The sequence below is a fragment of the Sinocyclocheilus anshuiensis genome, unplaced genomic scaffold, assembly GCF_001515605.1.
Source record: "Sinocyclocheilus anshuiensis isolate Anshui unplaced genomic scaffold, SAMN03320099.WGS_v1.1 scaffold300, whole genome shotgun sequence".
Taxonomy (NCBI): Eukaryota; Metazoa; Chordata; class Actinopteri; order Cypriniformes; family Cyprinidae; genus Sinocyclocheilus; species Sinocyclocheilus anshuiensis.
In genome coordinates this window covers 1585270-1609714 of record NW_015557379.1, presented here as the reverse complement: position 1 = coordinate 1609714, position 24445 = coordinate 1585270, and the positions used below count along the sequence as shown (strand labels likewise).

Below are 24445 nucleotides of genomic sequence, written 5' to 3'. Positions count from 1 at the left end.
CTAGTACTGACCCACATTTCCACCCTGCACAGATACAGTAACAGCATCTGACATGCTTGCTCTTCAGCTGTTTCAGAGCTCTTCTTTGAAACCGTAGCATTGCAGGCTACAAACTGCATAATTTACAGTATAAACTACGGTCAAGCTACTCGTTTGAAAAAGTAGTAGTTCACTAAACTGAAGAAATAGCTAATTACACCAAAATGAGGGGCAATATATTTGTATTTATTAAAAAACATAAATGTAAAAATTACAAAGTATATTTACATTAAAAAAAGTACATACTATTTTTTTAAATATTAAAAAGCGCATATTTATTTATTTAATATTACAATTAAATAGCACATTTTTATTTATTTAAATTTGAGATTCAAATTTATTCACTGAACGGTTTTAGACGAATCACAAAAAATTCTGAAAAATGGTTTCTGACATCTAATAATGTTTTTGCTATTGATGGAATGCGAAACCCGACTAATAACACGCTCTTTAGGAAACTTAAAAGGCCAAATGAAAAGTGCTTTTTAAATCATTGTAAATATTACCCAAGATACCCCTGTTGTAGTGTTAACGTGAAACATTTCTCTCTCATTCCTCTGATGTGCGGTTCATCCGACCACTGTGTATTAATGATCGTGTTGGGTATGAGGGAATATTTGAGATGATGCTTTATGAAATATTAGTCAGTTACTCTAGCAGATGCATCCAAACAAAAACATGCAGCAGATCTTGGGCCGATATTCCCTTTGAAGGTTGTTTATGAGTGGAGCCGTAAACATGGCAGACTTGATTTCTTTAATCTCACTTCTGTTTCCTCTCTACTCCACCTGTCAAGTTTCTCTCTTTCTCCACTTCATCTCTCGTTCCTCGCTCTCCTCTGCCTCTCCTCTTTCCTATCAACAGTTTGAGGGTTTTTGCTGTTCATTTCCTTGAATTATGACATATCACTGCTGTCCTGTCCCGCTCTGGATATCACAGCACTGGTTAGTTTTATTTAGAGCTCTGTCAGTCAAAAAAAAGTTTTTAATATATATATACAGTATATTATTTTATATATATATATATATATATATATGTATGATGTGTATATATATATAGACCGAAGTAGGTCTCGCTTAGTCAAGTCAAGCCAAGTCACTTTTACTTATAGCACTTTGTACAAGACAGAAAAATAGCAGTGTAAATGTTGCAATTCATCAGTTATGAAACACACACACACATATAGGAGGAAAGAGGGGAAAAAAAATATGAAGAGATTGATTATGTTGGTCAAAAGACAGAACATCACTCCCTTAGCCTTTGCTTTAGAAACACTCATGCAGCAGCGTCAACTAGTTTTATGTAATTTAATGCTAAGGTAAGAAAACAAAATAAAGTGTAATTGTACATAAAAAATGTTAAAAATGAAAATATAAAAGACTTTGGTGGATTTATGGTATTAATAACTGGAAACGCATAATCACAGTCTGTTAAAAGAGTCCAAATGTAATACAATATTGTCAGCACAGTTTAATCAATAATATTACTGAATATTAATTGTCTTTTAGGACTTCTTTGGCTTAGTCAGGCTTTTTACTACTTGCTTATTCTAGCCAGGTCCTTATTTTGGCTTAAAACATCAATTTAGACGAGATTGTCTGATTGGCGTGTAAAGTGACCATCCAGTTGGTTTTGTTTTGACACACTGTCTATAGAAGCAGATTTATCCTAAATAAATTATACCACAATAATAGAATACCTGGAAAAAAAATATTCATGAAAAACAGAACAGAAATGATTAAATGTTTGTTGTTGGAATTTTTGTCTTTCACAAAAGTGGCTCAACAATCAAAAATAAAACAGAACTACAAGAATTAACTTGAAGCAATTTTCACTCAGGAATTGCAAGTAAATTTCACAAATAATTAGACAAATGGCAAATAACGCATTGAAATAAACTTGAAATTTAGTAGAAAAGTAGAAAGACAGAAATGCTATTTTCTTGAAGAACTTACTTATTTACATATTTTTTTACAGTGTATACTCATGAAAATTTATGGAAATTGTTAAATAAGCTAAACTAAGCACTTCAAAACAAAACTCTAAATATCTTTCAGAGATTTGATGCCACTAACCTCACCAATAATGACAAATCCAATGATTATTTTATTATCATAAGCGCTTGGCACCCTGTAAACACAGCTTTGTTTGTAGGCGGAGTGATTTAAAAAATATATAATAGATATTACATGTCAGCCATTCAGATTGTGACTGGCAATTTCAGCCATCTCATGCCATTTTTGTGTACAAAGTACTTCACAGTGTCAGAGAACAGACTGAAATGAACCCATTCAGTTCTCAGTGAGCAATGAAATACCATCAACAGAATGGATGTCCTTCAATTATTTTAAATAATGGTTAATTGAGGATTAAAGTAAGCGTCTGTGTCTGTGATGGAGACGGATGGCACTCATGCTTGCACAGACAATCTTAATGAGCTTCATCAGGGTTTTCATTTTCATTTACTCCATTACAAACCCCAGTTTAGCCCATGAACACCAGCGCTCTGATGAGACCTGGTTATAACCGTGCTGTTTTGATGTGAATATGCTTCGCGTCATTGATCTGTCACAGTGGGGAAGAGCGATTATGAAGGTCTTGGGGAGTAAAATGAACTCTCGTAGGCAGAACGATGGGGTGACACTCTCATATGATCCCTGACGGGGGTTCCAGAGACCACCTGTCAGCCAAAGACCCATGAATGATTCATGAAATCAGCAATAATCAATATCCATTTTCGTTTCATGCACACTAGGGTGCTTTCACACTTTGTTCGCTTGCCTGGTCCGAACCCGAGTTCGATTGCTCCCCCCTCCCCCTCCCCCGCTGGACTGCGTTCATATTATTTTATTTGGGTCCGAACCGCGGTTCGTTTGCGTCATCAAGCCAGCAGCCGTTTACCCCGTTGCTTAGTAACAACGGCGCAGAAGAAGGCGGCAAATGCATAACATTGCTCTCTGCACTTTTATATATTTACGTTTTTGAACCGGTCGTTTACAAAGCTTCGGTACATAACGGCACTTACGTCTGTCTTAGGAATGTACTGCAAATGCTCTAAAGAACGCTGAAGGCGAACAGAAATGAGATATACAGCTCTCTGTTTGCAGCGCGTCAGTCACGCTCGTCAGGAATGTGAGTGAAACACACACACAAACACACATTTTTATCAAACAATACGTCATTAATAGTGGTTCACTTCCGCGATTTGGTACGATTGCGTTCACATCAGCAGCGAACCGTACCGGAGTTCACTTGAACCGTACCCCAGACCACCCTTTTTAAGCGGACTCGGGTACGGTTCGCGGGTGCGCACCTGAGTTCGGATTCACATCATCCAAACGAACCGAACTCTTGACGTCAATCGAACTCGGGTGCTCACCAAAAGTGCTAGTGTGAAAGCACCCTTAAACCCTTGACTAACATATTCACAATGCAAGCATTTACATTGCTGATGGAATCTGAATTATGAACTTGATTTAATTTACAACAATGAAGCATTTTCACACAGAATTAAATTAACATATCACAGCCACATTGTTGCTTTCTTTTCTGTTCATTTGTTTGTTTGTTTCTTTTGTTCTTCCTTTTGTTTGTTTTTGCTGGTTTGTTTCATTCATTCTGTTTCTTTTCTTTTTCTTCTGTTTCTTGACTTTTTGTTAATTTGTTTGTTTCTCCCTTTTTTGTTCTGAATGTTTGATTGTTCTTTTTTATTTCATTGTTTTATTGTTCTTTGATTGTTCATTGTTTTATTTTTTCAATTTCTTTGTATCTTTGTTTCTTTCATAGAAATCTTTTCATGCATGACTTTCTTTAATTTGCTCATTTCTTTCTTTTGTTCTTCATTTTGTTTGTTTTTGTTCTTTTGTTAATTTCTTTTTTCGTTTGCTCTTTGTTTCATGACTTTAACTTGTCATTTTTTTCTTTTGTTTTAATTTTGTTTTAGTTTGTTTTTTTAGTTCTTTCATTATTTTTTGTTTCTTTTGTTTCTTGCTTGCTTTCACAAAAAATGAAAAAGTTTTCATGCAGACTGAACTAACATATTTTGTTTTCTCCATTTATTTGTTTGCTTATTCTTCTTTGTTTCTTTTTTTAGTTAATTTTCTTGATTCTTTCTTTTATTCTTCGGTATTTGTTTTTGTTGGTTTGTTTAATTCATTCTTTGTTTTCTGTTCATATGTTTGTCTTTTTTTTTTTTTTAGTTCTTTCATTGGTTTTTATTTTATTTTATCAGTTTCCTGCTATCTTTCTTTCTTGATTTTCTCCTTTATTTCTTTTATTTTTGGCTGCATGGCTCTCTGTCATGCTGAGATGGATTAAGCAAGGTTGTAATATAATGGAGTCGCCATGGAGAGAAGCAGATAACTGTCTATTAGATGTGCGTCCTTGACCCCTGCCCTTGACCTCTGTCACAGGTCAGCGCTGATGTGGGGTTAAACACACATTTATTCATTGCTGTGTCTGAGATCAGGGCAGTATGTGGGGGTTTATGTGTGTGTTCAGTGACATATACACCAGTAGTCTGATTACTGTGAATAACAGTATTGAGCTAAATGTTACAATATGCTCTCTTCTGTCCCATTTACATGCCATTTGCCATTGTTTTGATTATTGATCGACCGATATTGATATTTTATAACTGATACCGATACCAATTATTTGCATGTTTATGTATTATCTTTCATGTTAAATTTAATCTTCATATTACAACCATAAAAAAAACATTTTATTTAAAGCGTCAGCATCAACACTAATATTGGTAAAATGCTTAAATATCGGGAAAATATCGGTAAATCGATATATCGGTCGATCTCTAGTTTTGATTATTTGTTAAGAAATGTGATTCTTTTACTGTCGTTTTGTCACTTGTTTGCTAAACTACAACACAAAATATTCTTGTTAAATGCAGTAGGTCTGTTTGTTTCTACTGCTTTTTTTGTCCTGCAACTATAGTTTTCACTTTGTCAGAAGTGTCTACAATGTCTCCTTTCCAGTGTTTCTGACCAATCCGATCAATAATGCGCATGATGTCTGTGTTGCATAAAGCTGTAAGCATACTTGGCCGCGTGACAATTTTTTTAAACTTAAAGCAACTTGCACTGACATTTCCTAAAAAAACTACTTAAATGTCCTAATTTAAGTAAGGCAAAATCCTGGCTTAATCTAAACCCTGTCTGTGAAAGCAGGCCCAAGTGATTTTCTGTTCTGCCATGTTTTTTAAGCAATGCATGCAACACTAGCACATGCGCACATAAGGCCCAGTGATATATAGTTACTGTTATTATGGGCATAAACACAGTTTTGTGTTGACATGAGATCCAGCTTAATCATAGTACTGCCATAATGGCATTATAAGGCTACATGTAAGAACATGAATGAGTTCCTGTCCTGTGCAGGTGTTGATCAAAGAGCAGTGGATGAAAGACCTGATTGAAGACATTGTGTTTTAATGAAGGATTGTGTGATGTGTTTCATATGCAGATGTTTTCACCTCTTATTCACTGAATTGCATTAGTATTTAACAGGTTTATTTGTTCAGATAATGAGCATGTTCAGTGTTTCCATGCTCTTTTGCCACCCAAATCTGTCAAGAACATGTTTGAGAGTTGAGTAGTTTATGCAAAACAGCAAAATATGTTCAAATATCTTCATTTACCTGTAAACATGGTTGTTTACATTTAAAATGTGCATGTTTTTAAAAATGTAAATATTGTATAATAAATAATAAGTAATAAAGTAATAAATACTGGTCAATACACCCATATACAAAGTGTTATTAATGTATTTCATTTTCACTATAGTTTACTCAAATAGATATAAATGAATCAAAAAGTGTTGCAATAAATTTATTATATTATATGATATTATATTATATTATATTATATTAAACCAAATTTATTATTTAAATTTATTTAAAAAAAGCTTAATTTTCTGTATGTAAAATTTAATTTAATTTGTCATGCTTTTTGCATTAATTACTTGTCTCTAAAGCATGTTCTTGACATAGTTGACCTGATACAGCACAGAAACACACACACACACACACACACACATGGTCATTATCTGAACAAATAAACCTGCCAAAATTAAATTTCTTATGATTTTTCATTCATTTTGTTTTAGACCTGGACATGTTTTCATGAGATTTACTCATTTGCATGAGTGTATTTGTGTGGGCAGCATGTATTGCCATGTTTCTGGCCATGCTTGCATCATATGCCTACATGTTAATCCCGTGTGTGTCTTTGTGCAGAGCTGCCAGAGAACTGGACAGACACGCGGGAGACGCTGCTGGAGGGGATGGTCTTTCAGCTGAAGTATCTGGGCATGACGCTGGTGGAGGAACCCAAAGGAGAAGAGCTCTCAGCCGCTGCTGTCAAGAGAATCGTTGCCACAGTAAGACAAACACACATCACCATCCAATGAAAGACGGAAATGAATGACAGGGCAAAGGTCATGTACACTTTTTAAATGTAGTCATTATGCTTTCTTCTGAGGCCTAAAATATGCTTTATTGTCCTCAAGTAGGATGATCCTGGAGTTTCACTTTCTGTCATCTTAACCAGACTACCATACACTCAGAAAAATAAAGGTTCTAAAAGTATGGCGTTATTTTAATGACAAATGTCGAGAGCGCATTATTGTAGCGCGAAAGCACATTAATATTTCGCGCTACAATAATGCGCTCTCGACATTTGTCATTAAAATAACGCCATATAAAAGGGGGTTAGAAGAGCCATTTGAGTTTCCTTGCAGTGAACAGTTCTTAAAAGAACCGTTTTTCTTAGTGTGAAGAACATTTTAATTCTCTAAAGAACCCTTTTCCACTATAAAAACCCTTTTGTGCAATTGAAAGGTTCCATGAATTTTAAAGGTTCTTCGTGGAACCATCAGTGTGAGGGGAAAATGCAACAAAAGTGTAGAGTTTTATGCCTTTAAGTAACATACACAGCTCTAATGTGTCTCTTATGCTTTGTAAGTGGTGCTAATGGGAGTGTGTGTGTGTGTGTGAGTGTGTGTCTCAGGGGATTTCTGGGTGTGGTTCTGTGTGTTTCAACAGGCTAGATCCTGTCATGACGTAATGTTGTTTTGAGGTTATTAAACACTCCACATTGTTGCGATTCAGCAGAAAAAATCAGTTGCATACCGAATGGACTGTGCAAGCCTGTGTGCGAGTCAGTGCATTCAAAACCAGATGTGGAATCTTCCTACTTGATAACTATAAATGTGATTGATTGTTTGACTTATTGAAGATGATGTATAAGAAAACAAATGAGAGTGCTACCTTTAGCTTAGCAGTTTAATTGTAAACAGCGAAGCCTCCTAGCAGCCAAATTGTGAAGGATAAATGATGCTGTGTTCTTCAGTGTACAGTTATCAGTAATTGTGACTTATCAGGGTATGACTTTCTGAATTCACTTAAAACATTAGGTGAAAATAAAGCATTAAAATTGTTTTTTTTTTAAATATTTTTATTATTCAAAAATACAAATTCACATTTCATATCAGATCCTATCAGATCATTCAGATGTAGTTTAGTGCATTTTAGTTACCAAATCAATAGCTCATAAAACTGCTATTCTGTTGTGTTTATTAAAGATTGAAAATATGATTGTTTTTAATGCATTCCATATTTTATATGACCAAGGCTTTAATTTTATCATGTTAATATAGCACATTTTTTTAAACTTAACATCTTATATGCAGTGTTATTTTAGTATTACTTATATACTATTATAGTATGTATACATTTTTTGAATTGGCTTTTATTTTGACATTTTCAGTTTTCATTTTAATTAAAATTGTAGTAATTTTGTTTTTGCTTTTGTCATTTTTATAATTATTTTGTTATATTTATATTTTAGTTTTAGTAATTTTATTACTTAAGCATTTTTTATTTCAGTTTGTTTATTTCGGAAACAACTAATGTCTTTTTTCTGATTTTCTGAATCTGATTTTTATATTTTATTTTATATCAGCCTTATTTTAGTTAAAGAAAGCTTTTTAAATATATTTATTAAACAATAACAATAATATGCTCATTGTCCAAGATGCTGAAAAAACTAAAATCTCATTTCTAAAACTTCCAAAATCTGATGGAAAATGGAAAATCTCTGATGAATAAAAATCGTTTGATAGGTTCAGCAGGACAGCTGCTTGATAAAGCTGTGTTTTCTGTCTCTCTCTCGCAGGCTAAAGCTGGTGGGAAGAAGCTTCAGAAGGTGACGCTGAAGGTTTCTCCTCTAGGGATTATTCTCTACGAGAGCGTATCAAACCAGCTAATAGAGAATGTGTCCATATACAGGTGAGTCACCTGCGGCTGTTTGTCATGTTGCCCTGTCTGACACTGAGTCTGTGCTGTCTGTCTCTAGGGATGAAAATCATCAGGAATGTAGTGATTCTGCTTCAGGTTTCAAATGTCATATAATGGTTCCCTTAACAACTAGGGCTCCTAATTGGTCCCAAACATATAATCCAAAATACTAATATATATACATTACATTTACATTGTCATTTAGCAGACGCTTTTATCCAAAGTTTTTTAAATGATCAAAATCATTGTGATATTTATAATGTTCAAAGAATTGCATATATATGGTTTACCCCATCTCTCTTGCAATAAAAAAAGAAAGGATTTGTTGTTGCCCGCTGAAATCCTACCATCCATCATTTATGGCGGTGCGACCTCAAGATTGCTGTGTTTTCATACAGACAGAGAGAGAGAGAGAGATGTTTGTGTCAGGATCCTCTATCGATCTGTTTTAGTGTCTCTGAGGCTCAGACAGACACTCTCTGACCCTCACCTGGGACCGCAGCTATTATTGGAAGCTTGCATGCGCTCAGTGTGCTCAGACGCCGGCTGTGGTGTGTGTAATGAATAAACATGAGCGAGGTGTCGCCCAGCCGGTCTCTCCACTCTAATTACACCAGCGATACTCCAATCATGTGGCTAATTTTCATGAAAACATGTCCAGGTTTCAATTCACCCTAAAATCTAAAATTATGTTCTGAAAATGAAGAAACGAAAATGAAGCCTACATGTAGATCCATTAAGATGGTTTGCATTGTGACATTATTTTCATGACAAATATGCACATTCGCTCTTAAATTCTAATGTAATGAGTGTAATGACTTGCACAGACACTTGTATATAGCAGACCATCACGTCACCTCCTCTGAGATTTAAAAATGTGTACAAGCAGTGCTGAGCTCTCTGTGTTCAACACTCCATCAGCACTTTGACAGAAAGCTGACCCACCAAACCATAACACACACCCACACACACGGGATAGTTGGTCTGTGACTGCATCGTCTCTGGTTTCCTGTTGACATCTCTTTGTAATGTGCAGTAAACTCATGAACTCCTCCAGTGCTGATTTCTCCCCTCGGCCCTGAGTAAGAGCTGGCTCAGCCTGTCACAGGGCGGCCCCACAGCAGCAGGGGCGGGACTAATGACGGACGACCGCCATCTGTCCTGTTTCACATTTAAAAATTCACACACATACTGTACTTAGAGACACTTACAAAACCTTTCTCTGTCTCACACACAGGACCAGAGCATGTGTATATATATATATATATATATGTTCTGATCCTATTTCACAGTAATATTTCACAGTGTGTGTGTGTGTATATATATATATATATATATATATATACTGTGAAATATTACTGCAATTTAAAATAACTCTTATATTTTTAAATATTTTAAAATGTAATTATGTAATTTATTTCTGTGATGCAAAATACTTAAAATTCAGAAACATTTCTTCGTATTATCAATGTAGAAAACTGGTGCTATGTGTGTGTATAACAATAATTAAATATATATTAGTGCTGTCAAACGATTAATTGTGATTAATCGTATCCGAAATAAATATATATATATATAAAATATATAATATATGGAATGATTTCCCCTAGATTAATTTAAACTGGAGGAGATAAACAGAAAGTTTTAGGATTTAGATCACTGACCAAATGAAAGGTAATACAGTGCCTTGCGAAAGTATTCATACCCCTTCATTTTGCCCTTAATGGAAGATGTTTGAAACAACCAGGACTCTTCCTAGAGCTGGCCTCCTTGCCTAACTGAGCAACTGATGGAGAAGGGCTTTGGTTAGAGTGATGAACAAGAACCTGATGGTCACTCTAGTTGAGCTCCATGATCATAGTTTTTTTATTTTTAATTAATTTACGAAGTTGTGACAATTCTGTTTTTGCTTTGTCAATATGGTGTATGGAGTGTAGATTGATGTGGGAAAAAAAAGTACATTTAAGCAGTTTAACATGAGGCAGCAACATAAAACGTGAAAAAAATGAAGGGGTATGAATACTTTCGCAAGGCACTGTATGTGTTATTGATCATGTGAACGATTTCACTTACAGCTCATGCTTCTGATGAAGCTCAAGGTGCTCTTTGAAACATCTTAGATCATGGTGGAGAACATGATCAGCAGGTTTTGATCATGTGCTGCTGTCATTAAAGGAAAAAAAAAGAAAACTTTTAACTCATTATGCTAATAACATTTGTAATGAAAAATGGCATCTTCAGTAGGGGTCTCAAATATTTGAAACAACTTATGTATCCTAAAAAGTTTCAAAAGTTCAGAAAGTTTTGGGATGGCATTTTTTAATTTTACATTTTTTTTTAAGAATTTTTACAAATGTTTTTGATTGCTCACCAAGGCTGCATTTATTTGAAATATGGTAAAGAAATATTGTGAAATATTATAACAATTTAATGGATTTCTATTTTAACATTCTTTTCTATATTTAAAATGTATTATTTTAATATATTTTAAAATGGAATTTGTTTCTGTGATGAAAAACTGAATTTCCAGCATCATTACTGCAGTCTTCAATGTCACATGATCCTTCATAAATCATTCTAATATGCTGATTTGCTGCTCAAGAAACATTTCTTATTATTAGCAATGTTGAAAACAGTTGTGGTGCTTCATATTTTTGTGGAAACCATGGTACATTTTTTTTCCAGGATACTTAGATGAATATAAAGTCCCAAAGAGCAGCATTTATTTGAAATATGGTCTTTTGTAGCATTATCAATTGTTTTTAGCAGTTAAATGCATCTTTGTGGAATAAAAGTATTCATTTCTTTTTTTTTTTAATTGTATTGACTCCAAAACTTTTGAATGGTAGTCTAAGAAAGTATATTATGCAGGAACTATTTACTGTACTTTTACATAGGTTGTCTTCTTTAGATTGACTGCTCATATGTTGTTTGTTGTCTTTAGGATATCATACTGCACGGCTGATAAGATGCATGATAAAGTGTTTGCCTACATCGCTCAGAGTCAGCGCAACGAAACACTGGAGTGTCACGCGTACCTCTGCACCAAGAGGAAAGTGGTGAGTGTGTGTTCATATGAGACACTCCCTGTCTTTCCTTCAGTGTATAAATAGTGTTATACGTTAAGACCACACTTCCTCAGAGAGAGAAACCAGTGCACTGTCTTTCTATCCATGACAAGAAATGTGGCGTTGACACGTCTCTTCCCTTTTCCCCATCTGTCTCAGGCTCAGGCGGTGACGTTAACGGTGGCTCAAGCTTTCCGTGTGGCATTTGAGTTTTGGCAGGCTGCTAAAGAAGGTATCTCTTGTTTATCTTTCTTCCGATTCTTGCTGTCTTTGTTATGCTGAGAAGCACAAATTCACACATGTCCTACTTAAAGCTGGAGTGTGTAATTTCCACACCACTAGCAACACCAAACACAAGTCCAAAAATAATGACTGCTTTCAAACAGGTTGTTTATACTAGTAGCCCCGCCCCAAACTTACTCTATTGAATTTTTTGAATTAGTTTTGTAATATGTCTATGTACTTTTTCATGTAATTTTAGTTTTAGTTTTTGTACATAGAAATGAGAGTTAACTAAATAAAACTAAATAAAAATAAGAATCATTGCAACTAACTGAAATAAAATAAGTTTTGTTTTTTATGGTTTATTTTGTTTCAGTTAAAGTTTATATCAAGTAAAAAAAAAATTTAGTTAACTATAATAACCCTGGACCATTTGCATTCATATATATTTAACCCACAATATACATAGAAAAAAGTCAATTATGTCATTTAAAAAACAAAAACAAAAGGCATTTTAAAATGATTTAGTATTGTTTCTGTATTGCTATATTTATGCATATACATTTATTGTATATACATAATAAATATAATGTATTAATATTAAATATTTAAGTGGAAAAATGTGGAAAACACACCTTTTTTGAACTAGATTTTTACTATGTTTACTTCTTGCATTATCAATTTTGAATTTAATTGGCAACAACAACAAAAAAACACTCTTTTAAAGCTTTTTAATTTTAGATCAAGTATTTTTTGGACTTTTGGAATTTTGAATATATATATATATATATATATATATTGCCCAAGCCTGTCACTGTATTTATGACTTTAAAAAGGCATTGTCTTGTAGACCAATTAATTTTTAAGGGACTATATATTTTCTTTATTTCATGAAGGTGTGGAGGACAAGAAAGAGATTTTAGAGCAGGGAAAGTAGAGCAGCTCCAGTCGTTTAGATCAGCAGAACATATATGTAATTTACTGCATGTTTGAACATGCCTGTGTGTGTGTGTGTGTGTGTGTGTCCTGAGGCCTGTAGAGCTTTACTCATTTCATCTCTCTGCACCTGGCGGATTCTGCAGGAACTGATCATCTGGCAGAACTCAGACTCTTCTCTCCATTTTATTGTGTTTTACTGCAGGGTCTAAAATATAAACAAATGACACACAGTTATATTTCCATTGTGAAATAAAGAAATAGTTGAGAATGAACAAAAATGTTTCTTACAAATGGGCCGCCACTAACGACTATTTTCATTTCGATTAATCTATCGACTAACTTGTCGATTAATCTAAACGATTAATTTCCCACCAAAAAATCAACTATTTTACTTAAGAATATTTTATGAAACTATATTTTATTAAACCAGATGAAATCCAAATTTCTGTGAAATCTTTTTTTTAAAGCAAAAGTAAAGTGCAACATAGAGTGCAAGAAGCAAGTGTCCATCTCATAGTCCAAATCACTGAAATCAAAGTTCAGTATTATAGTGTAAGAATGACAACATATCCACGTGTTCTAGTCTTACTAATAATACAGTTATAATCAAAAAACACTTTTTAAAGGAGTATTTACCAGAATTTATTTAGGAGAAAAATGTATTTCTGAAAATTAAAAAAGAATTTTTTTTTTTTTAATAAAATCAATTAATTGGAGATACTTTTGATTATTAAAATTTAATGGAACCATTAAAATAGAATAAATCTGATGAAATGGCGCACGTTGCGTTCCCAGATGAACGTTATAATAAATCCAAACTCACAACAACATGCAGAGATGGAGTTTGAGATGCTCCACACATGTAAATGATAACAGTTCCTGTGGAACTACTGTGAACGGAGCCGCTGTGTGACGCATGTACTTAACCTACACGCATGTAAATAATTAAAGCACATATACTGTATTAGAACTGCATCGCATATAATTATTTAATTAAATCGTAGCGTTTGTGAATTCACAATTATGCTTAATTATGATTTTTAAATGGGTTTAATATATCATGCAGCCTTGGGAAACAGTCTAATAATCTGTTTTATGGATTCTCGTCCGTGAAATGCGCCACTTCCGGTATTTTGCCGGTTAGTCGACGCGAGCAAAATTAAGTCGAGGATTTAAAAAAATCGAATAGTCGAATAAAATCGACGAATCGCGACAGCCCTACTTACAAACACAACTTTTCACTTCACTAGACATTAGCTGATGCACTGGAGGCATGTGTCAATTACTTGTGGATTATTGTGATGTTTTTATCAGCTGTTTGGACTCTCATTCTGACGGCACCCATTCACTGCAGAGGATCCACTGGTGGGCAAGTGATGTAATGCTAAATATTTCCAGATCTGTTCCCATGAAGAAACAAACTGTAAATATTTATCAAATTTAATTTTTGTGAGAACTGTTTCTTTAAACACATTTATTGTTAATGGTTCACTGTGGTAACCACAAAGAGAAGAACCAGAAACACCATTATGATCCTGCAGGAACCAGATCTGAGCACTTCACCACCCTCCTAACTTCCCTCTTTAGTCATAGAGTGCTAGGCAGTATGTGAGTGCGGTATATATCCACTTCCTCATGAAGGAGGCTGTTTGAGCGTTCAGGGCTTTGATAATGCTTTAGGGTGTTTCATTTCCATTTTTATTAATTCAGGCAGAGATCAAAGCCACGGCACTGTTTTATGCTACATGTGTTAAATTTTCAAATGTACATTTATGGCTGGTTTCTCCTTGCCCTGGTGCACATTTATACTCACTGACCTCAATCTTTATAAAGACTTTCATGAATGCGTATTTAAAAATAAGAATATATATAAAAGAATATGAATTAAAGTTTTGAGATGAATATGATGTGTGATAATATATAATATTTGTTTAGAGATCAGTGACCAATAAGGATGTCAAAGATGATGAAAATGACATTTTGTTCTCTATTTTATTCTTGTTGGTTTTAAATTGTTGAGTAAAAAGTAATAAAACGATTTTTAAAAAGTGGTGATTTATTTACTTCCATGTATATTTTAACCTAAAATGTTGAAAAAAGTACATAAAAAAAAAACAAATATATAATTAATTTAATTTGTTAGTTTTTTTATGATTAAAGTGGTAATCATGAGTATTTTGCTCAAAAAAAAAGAAGAAAAAAAAGAAGAAATTATACACTTTCAAATAAGAAAAGTATTCCCACCTCAAAAAGAATGATGAAGGAATGATTAGACTGAGAGAGGTTTTAAACTTCACAGCTCAAATAAAGAACATGTTTTTAGTGACTGTTTAATGTAAGCATGCTAACAACAATAGAAGCTTTATATTTCTGCTTTTAAACCTTTGTTTTCAGAGAAAGAGAAGCAGGTGAAGTGTGGATCTGATGGAGAGGCGGCCAGCAGCTCTCAGTCTGAGAGTTCAGCCAGTCTGGGCAGCACAAAAGGAGGAGGTGAACACACGTTTTTATGCTTTGTCGGGACTTTCTGTAGACATAATGATTTTTATACTGTGCAATATGTTTGATCCTAAACCTAACCATCACAGAAGACTTTCTGCACTTTTACATTTTCAGGGAAAAAAAATGATGATTTATTAGCTGCTTTCCTCATGGAGGCCTAAAATGTTTCAAAAAATTTCAGCTATTACAATCCTTGTGTGGACATTTGGTTTCTTCAAAGTAGGTTTTTCCTGAACCACACACACACACACACACACACACACACACACACACACACAACATCCCACTCCACACAATTGTATATTAAATATCAAACATGTTCTTATTGGATGTGGTTGTGTTCTGTCACACAGTATTTTTGGTTTCAGTGTGGATAGACAAATTAGTTGCTGGAGACATGATAATACAAGGGTATTCTTGATAGGTTTGGGACAGTAAAATGTATTATTTTTTTGATAGAAAGCAATACTTTTATTCAGCAAGGATGCATTAAATTGATCAAAGTGACAGTGAAGACATTTATAATGTTACAAAAGATTTCGATTTTAAACAAATACTGTTCTTTTGAACATTGTTAATCAAAGAATCCTAAAAAAAGTATTATGGCTTTCACAAAAATATGAAGCAGCACAGCTGTTTTCAACATTGATAACAATCATGCATGTTTCTTGAGCAGCAGATCAGAATATTAGAATGATTTCTGACCATCATATAAAACTGAAGACTGGAGTAATGATGCTGAAAATTCAGCTTTGCATCGCAGACATAAATTAAATTTTAAAATGCATTCAAATAGAAGACAGTTATTTTAAATCTTAATAATATATTACAATTTTTACTGCATTTTTGATTAATAAATGCAGCCTTGGTGCACATAAGAGAGAGAAAAAAAGTCTTGCTGACCCGAACTTTTGACTTATAAGTGTATTGATGAGATACGAAAAACACAAAAAATGATGTCAGTTTTAAGATTCTTTGTTGCTTCCAGGCACTATTTAAGTTTGCATGGTTTTTTTGGTCACAGCATGCCTAATCTTCTTTGATCCATCCAGCAATGGCAATGATAATACCGTGGTATGCTTCAAAGTACCTTACAAGTACCACTTAAAGACCCAGGTATTATCATCTGATACCGTCACTGGACCATGCTACTTTTTTGTAAGTGTGCCACAGGACCCTGAATGGATCTCAAGTTACAGAAATAAACCTGTACGGCAGAGTTTAGTGAACGAATTAACCCTTGAGGACCAGTGATCCGTGTGTCAGACGTGTGTGTGCATGAATAAAGCTCTGTGTGTTCCTAAATCCCATCAGATATCAGAAACATGAGTCTTTTTAGCGGCTGATCTCAGCTCGTGAAATATGAGTCCAGGACAGAGATGGACAGGTTTAACGGCCCAGGATCAGAGAAAGATGTGATGGTGCTTTTGTTTGACTGGAGTCTGTGAGCGTGTCGCGGCTTGATTCATTCCCTACATGCACGGATCTGTATGATCACTGCAAGTGTGGAGATATGAAAATATTCTGTTTAAAGGTTGATTTATGAACTATAACCATTGTGTCTGTGATCGCCTCATGTTGATCCAGGAGGCCTGAACCTGAAATAAGTGTAATGTAAATTTATAAATAAATCTGCCATGTTATATAGTTCATTAGCCTAACTGCTGGTTATGGTTTCCAAGAAACAGAGTAATTTGTCAACCGCTTAAAACGTGGCTCATCCAATCAGAATTGGGAATCAGAACAGAACTAGCTGTTTCATGGATTTTCAAATAAAATCACACCTTTTTTCCACTTAACATCAAAAGACGGAAAATGTAATTTGGATAAAGAATATGACGCCTGCTTTTGATCATAGTTGGTGGATGGATTTATAAATTTTCTCACACACACACACAAATGCTTTAGACATGTACTAAAATATCTAAAGTCAAAGTACTCCACCAGTTTATTTGAATAATTACTTAATACTAATCAGAGTTAATTGAAATTATTTTAATGCTGTTTATGTCAGCAATTCTGAGAAAACCACTCACTAGTCTTATTTTTATTTTAATTGTTAAAATGACAGCAATGTTTATTTAACTCAGTCTACATGCAATGTTTTACATTTTTATTTTAAAATTATTTTACATTAAAATGTAACTTTTAAATAAGAGTTTAAAAGCACATTAGTTACTGCTGAGAACCCTATGGACTCCAAATGAAGATGCTTCTTTTAACTTACTGTAATCTCTGCGGTGTCTTTTGCAGGAACTTGAGGATGGTCTAGATGAGGCTTTCTCAAGGTTAGTAAAATTATATTTGGAGTTATATCTGGTGCTTTTGCACTATAACACCCTGCGCAGTGAACTTTAACAGGTCATACTATAACTTCAGCGCAGATGTGGAGTATAGGGCACGACTATTCCTGACGCTCTATTATGTGACCACAGCGGTATTTGTGATGGACATATTTGGTTCTGAGAATAAACTCTTTGGTTGGTTTTACATAATTCGGACTATTTTTGCACCCCACTCACAGTTTCTGTTTCATAGAAAAAAAAAAGACATCTGGAGTAGACCGAGAAATCTGTGTAACAATTTGTCAAACTTTCCTAACAGGCTTTCACTGGTTGATGTCTGAATGCGGTCAAAGTGCTGCTCCTGAAAACTAAAATGCCACATTTAAAGGCTTGAGTTTCAGAAATTGTGGGCGAGAAATTAACAACAGCACTTTGCTGAGGTTATTTGCAAGATGCTGTATCAATCTTTCTTTCTGGACCCTTGACCTTGATGTAAGATAATGCAGAATGAGATACCATATTGCACCCGCTGCCTAATTCAGGGAGGCCTTTCTCAACCTTTCAAGATTGCATCAAATTTGAGAATTAAGAATGATAAACAGTCTACGACTGTAATGCAATCCAATTTGTGATTTATTTTTTTTAATTTACCAATGTTTATTTATAGACATCTAACCTTGCCAGGGATAATGCAGAATGAGATACTATTTTGCACCTTCGGCCCAATTTGGGGAGGCCTTCCTCAGCCGTATTGAAAGCTTCATCAAATTTGACAATTAACAATGAAAGACAGTCTAAGACTGTAAAGAAATCTGAATTTTGAACATTTTTTACTGTATCAGTCTTTTTTTTATGGACCCTTAAACTTTACATATGGCACAATACAGAATGAGCCATCATACTGCACCCTCTGCCTAATTTGTAACAGTGTTTCTCTGCCGATTTCAAGACTGCATTAGATCTGACAATGTGGTGTGATAAATAACCCAAGGCTCTATCAAATTCCAAAGTTAGAACATTTTTACTGTATCAATCTTTATTTATGAACCCTTGAACTTGACATCGGGATAATGCAGAATGAGATATTTTATTGCACCCTCTACCCAATTCGGGCAGGCATTTCTCAGCCATCTTCAATGTTGCTTGAAATTTGACAGTTAACAGTGATAAACAGTCTCAGACTGTTAAGAAATCCAAATTTGTAAATTTTTTTAATGTATCAATCTTTTTTTATGAACCCTTGAAAGTTTCATATGAGACAGTACAAAATGAGCCGTCATATTGCACCCTCTGCCAAATTTGTAGCGGTGTTTCTCTGCTACTTTCAAGGCTGCATTAGATCTTACAATGAGACTTGATAAATGGTCTAATGCGCTAACAATATCCAAAGTTAAAACATTTTTTTTTACTTTACCAATCTTTTTTATGGACCATTGAATTTTACATATGGCTCTATATAGAATGAGACGTCATATTGCACCTTCTGCCCAGTTCAGGGTGGGCTTTCTCAGCCATGTTTAAGGGTGCATTAAATATGATAATTTCAAATGATATACAGTCTAGGCCTCTAACAACACCCAAAGTTTAAACAATTTTCAATATACCAATAATATTTTATGGACCTTTGAAATTGACATATGCTTTGATAACACCATAGAATACAAGTCGTTTGTCTCTACACATTAAGACAATATATTTTAACATTTGAAAATTACACACTTTAGCATTAATTTAAAAATATTAAAGAAAATTGGACCCCTCATAATATGAGCTCTTTAAGATAATATTTTTATTGGGATAATACAGTATGCACGTTCCTGGTTGCCTATACACCCAAAAATCAAACAATTGTGATGCCAAATGATTAGGTCATGTTTTAAATGACTATTATTTGCATACTATGACATCGTAATGGCACTAATTAACAGCCGATTTATTCTGCAAACCAAACAACAGCTGTTTAACGATTTGTAATGATGGTCATTATTCATCCAGACACACGGAGTGCCGTTCCCGAGAGATTAGCAGACATGAGATGAGCTGTTTTACAGCAGCGGGGGTTCAGTCCATCTCCGCTTCACGCGGATTATTTGTCGTGTGCAGTAATTAAAAGCGTTGGCTTTTAATCAAACGCAGTACTTCGTTAATCTCCATTTAACATGCTTTCACCTTGTAAGTGTGAGGAGAGACGCTCTAGATCTCTGACATGCAAGAACTTTTCCAATCAAGGATGAATTGGGATTGAGTAAATCTCTGATTAAAGACCATTGAAGAGCTTTCCATCACAAACTGAAGCTGTTTAGCATTTGAGATGGTTTATCCTCAAAAACACAGTGGGTTGAGAGATATTATGGTCATAATTGACCATTTCTGTACATTATTGTGAGACGGATGCACAAATAAAATGAAATGGCTGGTTGCACCGAACTTCAAGTTTATCCAGTAGAAGATCTAAATGTCAGATTGACCTCTTGACTCAATATAAAAAAAAGATCCTTTAAATTGTACATTATTTTCAGAGTATATATAGTTATTTAGTTACTATATGTATTCAAAAAAGAAAACATACTGTATCCTGCTGCTCTTACTGTTTTGTTTTTTTTTGCATTGCAAGTAAGTGTCATTTACTGTGTGTTCATAAGCACAAGTGGTTAAGTTATATGCAGTATTATTTTTGTACTATTTATAGTATTTATTAATATTTTGAATTCACTTTAATTCTTATATTTTCAGTTATTTTTATTTTAGTTTGTTTTGTAATTTTGCACTTTTGTCAGTTTTTTAAAAATAATTTCTGTTTGGCTTTCTTTTTTTGTTTTTTATTTTATATTTATTTATTGTATTTTTTTTAGTAATTTTAATACTTGGCAACACTGCAAAAATTAATTGTAAGTCTTTCTACTTAAAATTTCACATTCAATTTGATGTGTTAGTTGCCATTTCTTTGTAGTTACTTGTCAAATTTACTAGCAATTTCTAAGTGAAATTTTCCTATGTAAATCTTACACCATTTTTTTAAATGAACTAAAATGTATTTAATTAGTTGCCAAGCCAACATTTCTCGTCTTCATTTAAGTTTAGGTTTTTCATCTAATATTTATTTATTTTATTTTTTTATTTAATAGTTGCAGTTTTAGTTACCAATAACAACACTGGTTGTTTAAGTTTGTCAAAGTTTAATACTTGGGAATTTGTTCAGATCTTTAAAGTGTGTAGTATTCATGCTTACCTTAGCAAACAACACTAATAATTCTTAATGCCTTTAGTCTTACAAAGAAATGGATCTTACAGTGGTTTAGTCTTTACGGTCAAGAGGTCAACTTTAGTTAGCTGTAACTCTGACCTCATTTCCTCAACATTAGCCCAGCGGTAACCTTTGACTTCACTGGCTGCTCAATAAACCCCATCAGGACATTTTTAAAAAGCTGATAAAAATATCACAATGTGGAAGTTCTATTATTGCAACAGCTAATCAAGACATGCTGACTAAAGATGCAGCCGTTTGCTGCTTCTGTTTTCTCATGCTGATATTGTTTACTTCCTTCAGCCGCAGTCTGGATAGTTTTGAGTCCAACACAGGTAAAAATGTTGTTCACCTGAGCTGTAGTGACATGTGCCTGTGCTATAGTCCTCATCCGTCATAATTCACTCCGTCACAACACCATGATCATCTACGACTGTAGTCCAGTTCTCCATCTGTAGCAGCTCACGCATGTTCCTCCTCACGGCTCAAAACCCTGTCCACTTCTCACACCTGTTCCATTTTGAGGACTTCATGGCAGGGTTCTTTGCCAAGAGTTGTAGAAACATCACTTGGATTCATCTTCATATATTCCTAGTTTTTCTTGTGATCAGTTGTCGGTTTCCCGCCATTGCCTTGCCACAAAGTCTGTTACTATGAACCTTGTTCTGGGTAGACGCTGTATTTAAAGGGATAGTTCAACCAAAAATGTAAATTCTGTCATACTCACCCTCAAGTTGTTCCAAACCTGTATGAGTTTCTTTCTTCTGTTGAGCACAAAAGAAAATATTTTGAAGAATGTTGAAACCAAACACTTAACAGTAGCCATTGACTTCCATACTATAGAAAAAAATATTATGGAAGTCTATGGCTACCATCAACTTACTGTCACTATTTATCACCTTTTCAACACGACTTACACTATCTTTCAAAAGTTTGAGGTTTTGAAAAAAATTTTTTTTTTTACAGTAATTATTACTTTTGTTTAGAAAGGATGCATTAAATTGATCAGAAGTAACGGTAAAGACATTTATAATGTTACAAAAGATTTATATGCTGTTATTTTGAACTTTTTATTTGTGAAGGATGCTGCAAAAAATGGCTTACACAAAAATGTGAAGCTGCACAACTGTTTTCAATGTTGATGATAAATGTTTCTTGAGCAGCAAATCAGCATATTAGAATGATTTCTGAAGAATCATGTGACACTGGAGTAATGATGCTGAAAATTCAGCTTTACATCACAGGAATAAATTACATTTTTAACTAGAAAACAGCCTAAATTGTAATAATATTTCAAAATATTACTGTTTTTACTGTACTTTTGATCAAATAAATGCAGCTCTTTTTTTCAGAAACATATGGCGTCTACCGTGACTAAAGTGCATTGAGGCTGTGTGGCAGTGTTACCGTAGATCTTCCCAGATATGTTCCTGGTTTTTGTTATTTTCCACAGCACACTTTTCATTCCAGCTCCTCAGAGGTTTGATTTCACATCATGTTCAACCACAGAGCTGTGTCTCTATATTTAGGGTAAAGAGTACTACCCTAGAACACTACTCACTGGTTCATGCATATTTTGTGCAGCTTATAGTCTTCTGTGTTGGAATGGGAATCATGGGGAATGTAACAATTCCAGTTCCACTGTATGATTCAGTTAACGTTTCTCTTTGAGAGGAAGCTGCTGTTCTAAAAGAATAATTATGGTATAAATATTGAAGAACTAACAAAACTCTGTTCTGAATGTGTGAATCTTTAACCACAAGTTGTCAGCATTAGACTAATTTAAACTGATGACTCAAAACAGCAATGAGGTTTGATTCTTTTTGAAAGATTCATTAAAAAGAATCAGACTGATCACTCTGTATGTGCAATGCAGAAAGACATACTGTCTTCTTTGTTTTCTTTGTATTATTTCACAGTGTCCAGCCTTTATTTCTCATCATATTAAATTTATAATAATTAAATAACAAAAATAACCTCTTCGTGATTCCCAATCCTACATATGAAGCATTTATGCACACACCATTTGTATGTTATTTTGCTATTATTCATAATGCTATTATACTATTTCATAATGTTCTGAATTATTAATTGAGCTATTAATTTTATATTTTCTCATTTATATATATATATATATATTTTTTTAATTTTATTTAAGATTTTTTAAAATTCTTTTAAGTGTGTATATAAACATTAGATTGAATGTATAAATGCGTTTTTATATACAGGTGCATCTCAATAAATTAGAATGTCGTGGAAAAGTTCATGTATATATATATATATGTATATATATATATATATATATATATATATATATATGTGTATATATATATATGTATATATATATAATATATATATATGATGTTTATATTATCCTAGATGAGCGCTGTCCATTCATACAATCTTGTTCATTATAGTACAAATAAACAATTATTTTATCATTTCATTCAAATGTAACGAAGAGCTCCAGATCAGCGAGAAGTTTACCATGCATATTTAAAGTGTTGTTTCTGGTGTTTTGCATATGTACAGTATTCCCTGCTCTCTATATGATCTGAACCGCTACTGATGTTGTGAAGATGTTTGCTGAAGATGCTTCGGTTTAACTCATTCTCTCTGTGTGTGTTTCTCCCAAGACTCGCTGAGTCTCGCACTAACCCCCAGATGCTGGACATTGGGGTAAACCCTCAGGACTACAACCCTGAAGAGTGCTTGTCGCCTAGCAACTGGGACAAAGCCGATGCTGAGGCTACCGACGCCGAGGACGCGTTCGGATTCTGATCGGCGGTTCGCGGAGGAACGATCTGATCAGACGACACTGAAGGGAATCTCAGCGGCGCCCTCTGGCGGCTGTAGCTGATGCCTCGGCCGGCTTTGAGTTGACATGCGGTTCGGCAAACCCAACGAGATGACTTCAACAAAAGCACAGACCAAAGCAATACTTTTTTTTTCCTTTTTATTATCCCCCCCGAATTACGTTTAAGTATATTGACATTTAAAGTTTTTTGTTACTTCCCATAAGTTGCTTTTTTTTTGTATTTGTATGAATATAAAATGTACGTGTACAACAATAACTGTATAATATTTGCTCAGTTATTATTATTATTATTATTATTATTAATGGGTTTAATTGCTGAGGCTAGCTTTGCAATTCTATGCAGTCAAATTTCTGAATATATAGTCTCGGGGTAATGCTTACTAAATTACATGATGTTTGAAGTTTGTGTGGAGTTGGAGTGTGTTTTTTAAGCGCTGAAGTGGTGAAGGTGTTGTATATGTGAGTTGTCTGCCCTCCGATGTATGAAAACGAATGGATAAGCAGACATGAAGCATACAATAATGGACAAAAAAAGAGAAGGCAGGGTATTTAAATAAGACAATCTTATTTTTTTTTCTATTAAAATGTATTTTTGCACTTCTCTCTGTGTCTCTTTCTAAAGCTTATGGTTTCATTTCAGGATCTTTCTGCTTATGCCATGCTTATTGTTCATTCTTCAACAGGTTACCATACTCATCCAATAAAGCATGGATGTCACAGTATCAGATGGTATTAGGGACTTCATGGTATCATGGTACTACTATATGTAAGTGTTTAAAAAGCAAATATATTGTATTACCATGGATGTCCGTGGTATGTTTTTATGGAAATGCCAATCTATTTTGTAATGTTACATGTATTCCTTTGCCCAAAAATATATCTGAATTAATTTCAGGTTGACTTTAAGTGTAGTATAGATATACAGTGGTGTGAAAAAGTGTTGGCCCCCTTCCTGGTTTTTTTTATTTTTTGCATATTTGTCACACTATATATATATATATATATATATATATATATATA

At 34.0% G+C, this 24445-nt stretch overlaps 1 protein-coding gene across 1 annotated transcript; it reads left to right on the top strand.

Moving 5' to 3' along the window:
- The first annotated feature begins 5407 nt into the window (after positions 1-5407).
- LOC107679141 (low density lipoprotein receptor adapter protein 1-B-like) lies at positions 5408-24022 on the top strand. The gene is made up of 8 exons (XM_016474600.1): positions 5408-5432; positions 6290-6432; positions 8229-8341; positions 11295-11409; positions 11578-11650; positions 14974-15128; positions 17332-17366; positions 23244-24022. The coding sequence occupies exons 1-8, from the start codon at positions 5408-5410 to the stop codon at positions 23386-23388; spliced, it is 804 nt and encodes a 267-aa protein (XP_016330086.1). The 3' UTR covers positions 23389-24022.
- Positions 24023-24445: the final 423 nt, after the last annotated feature.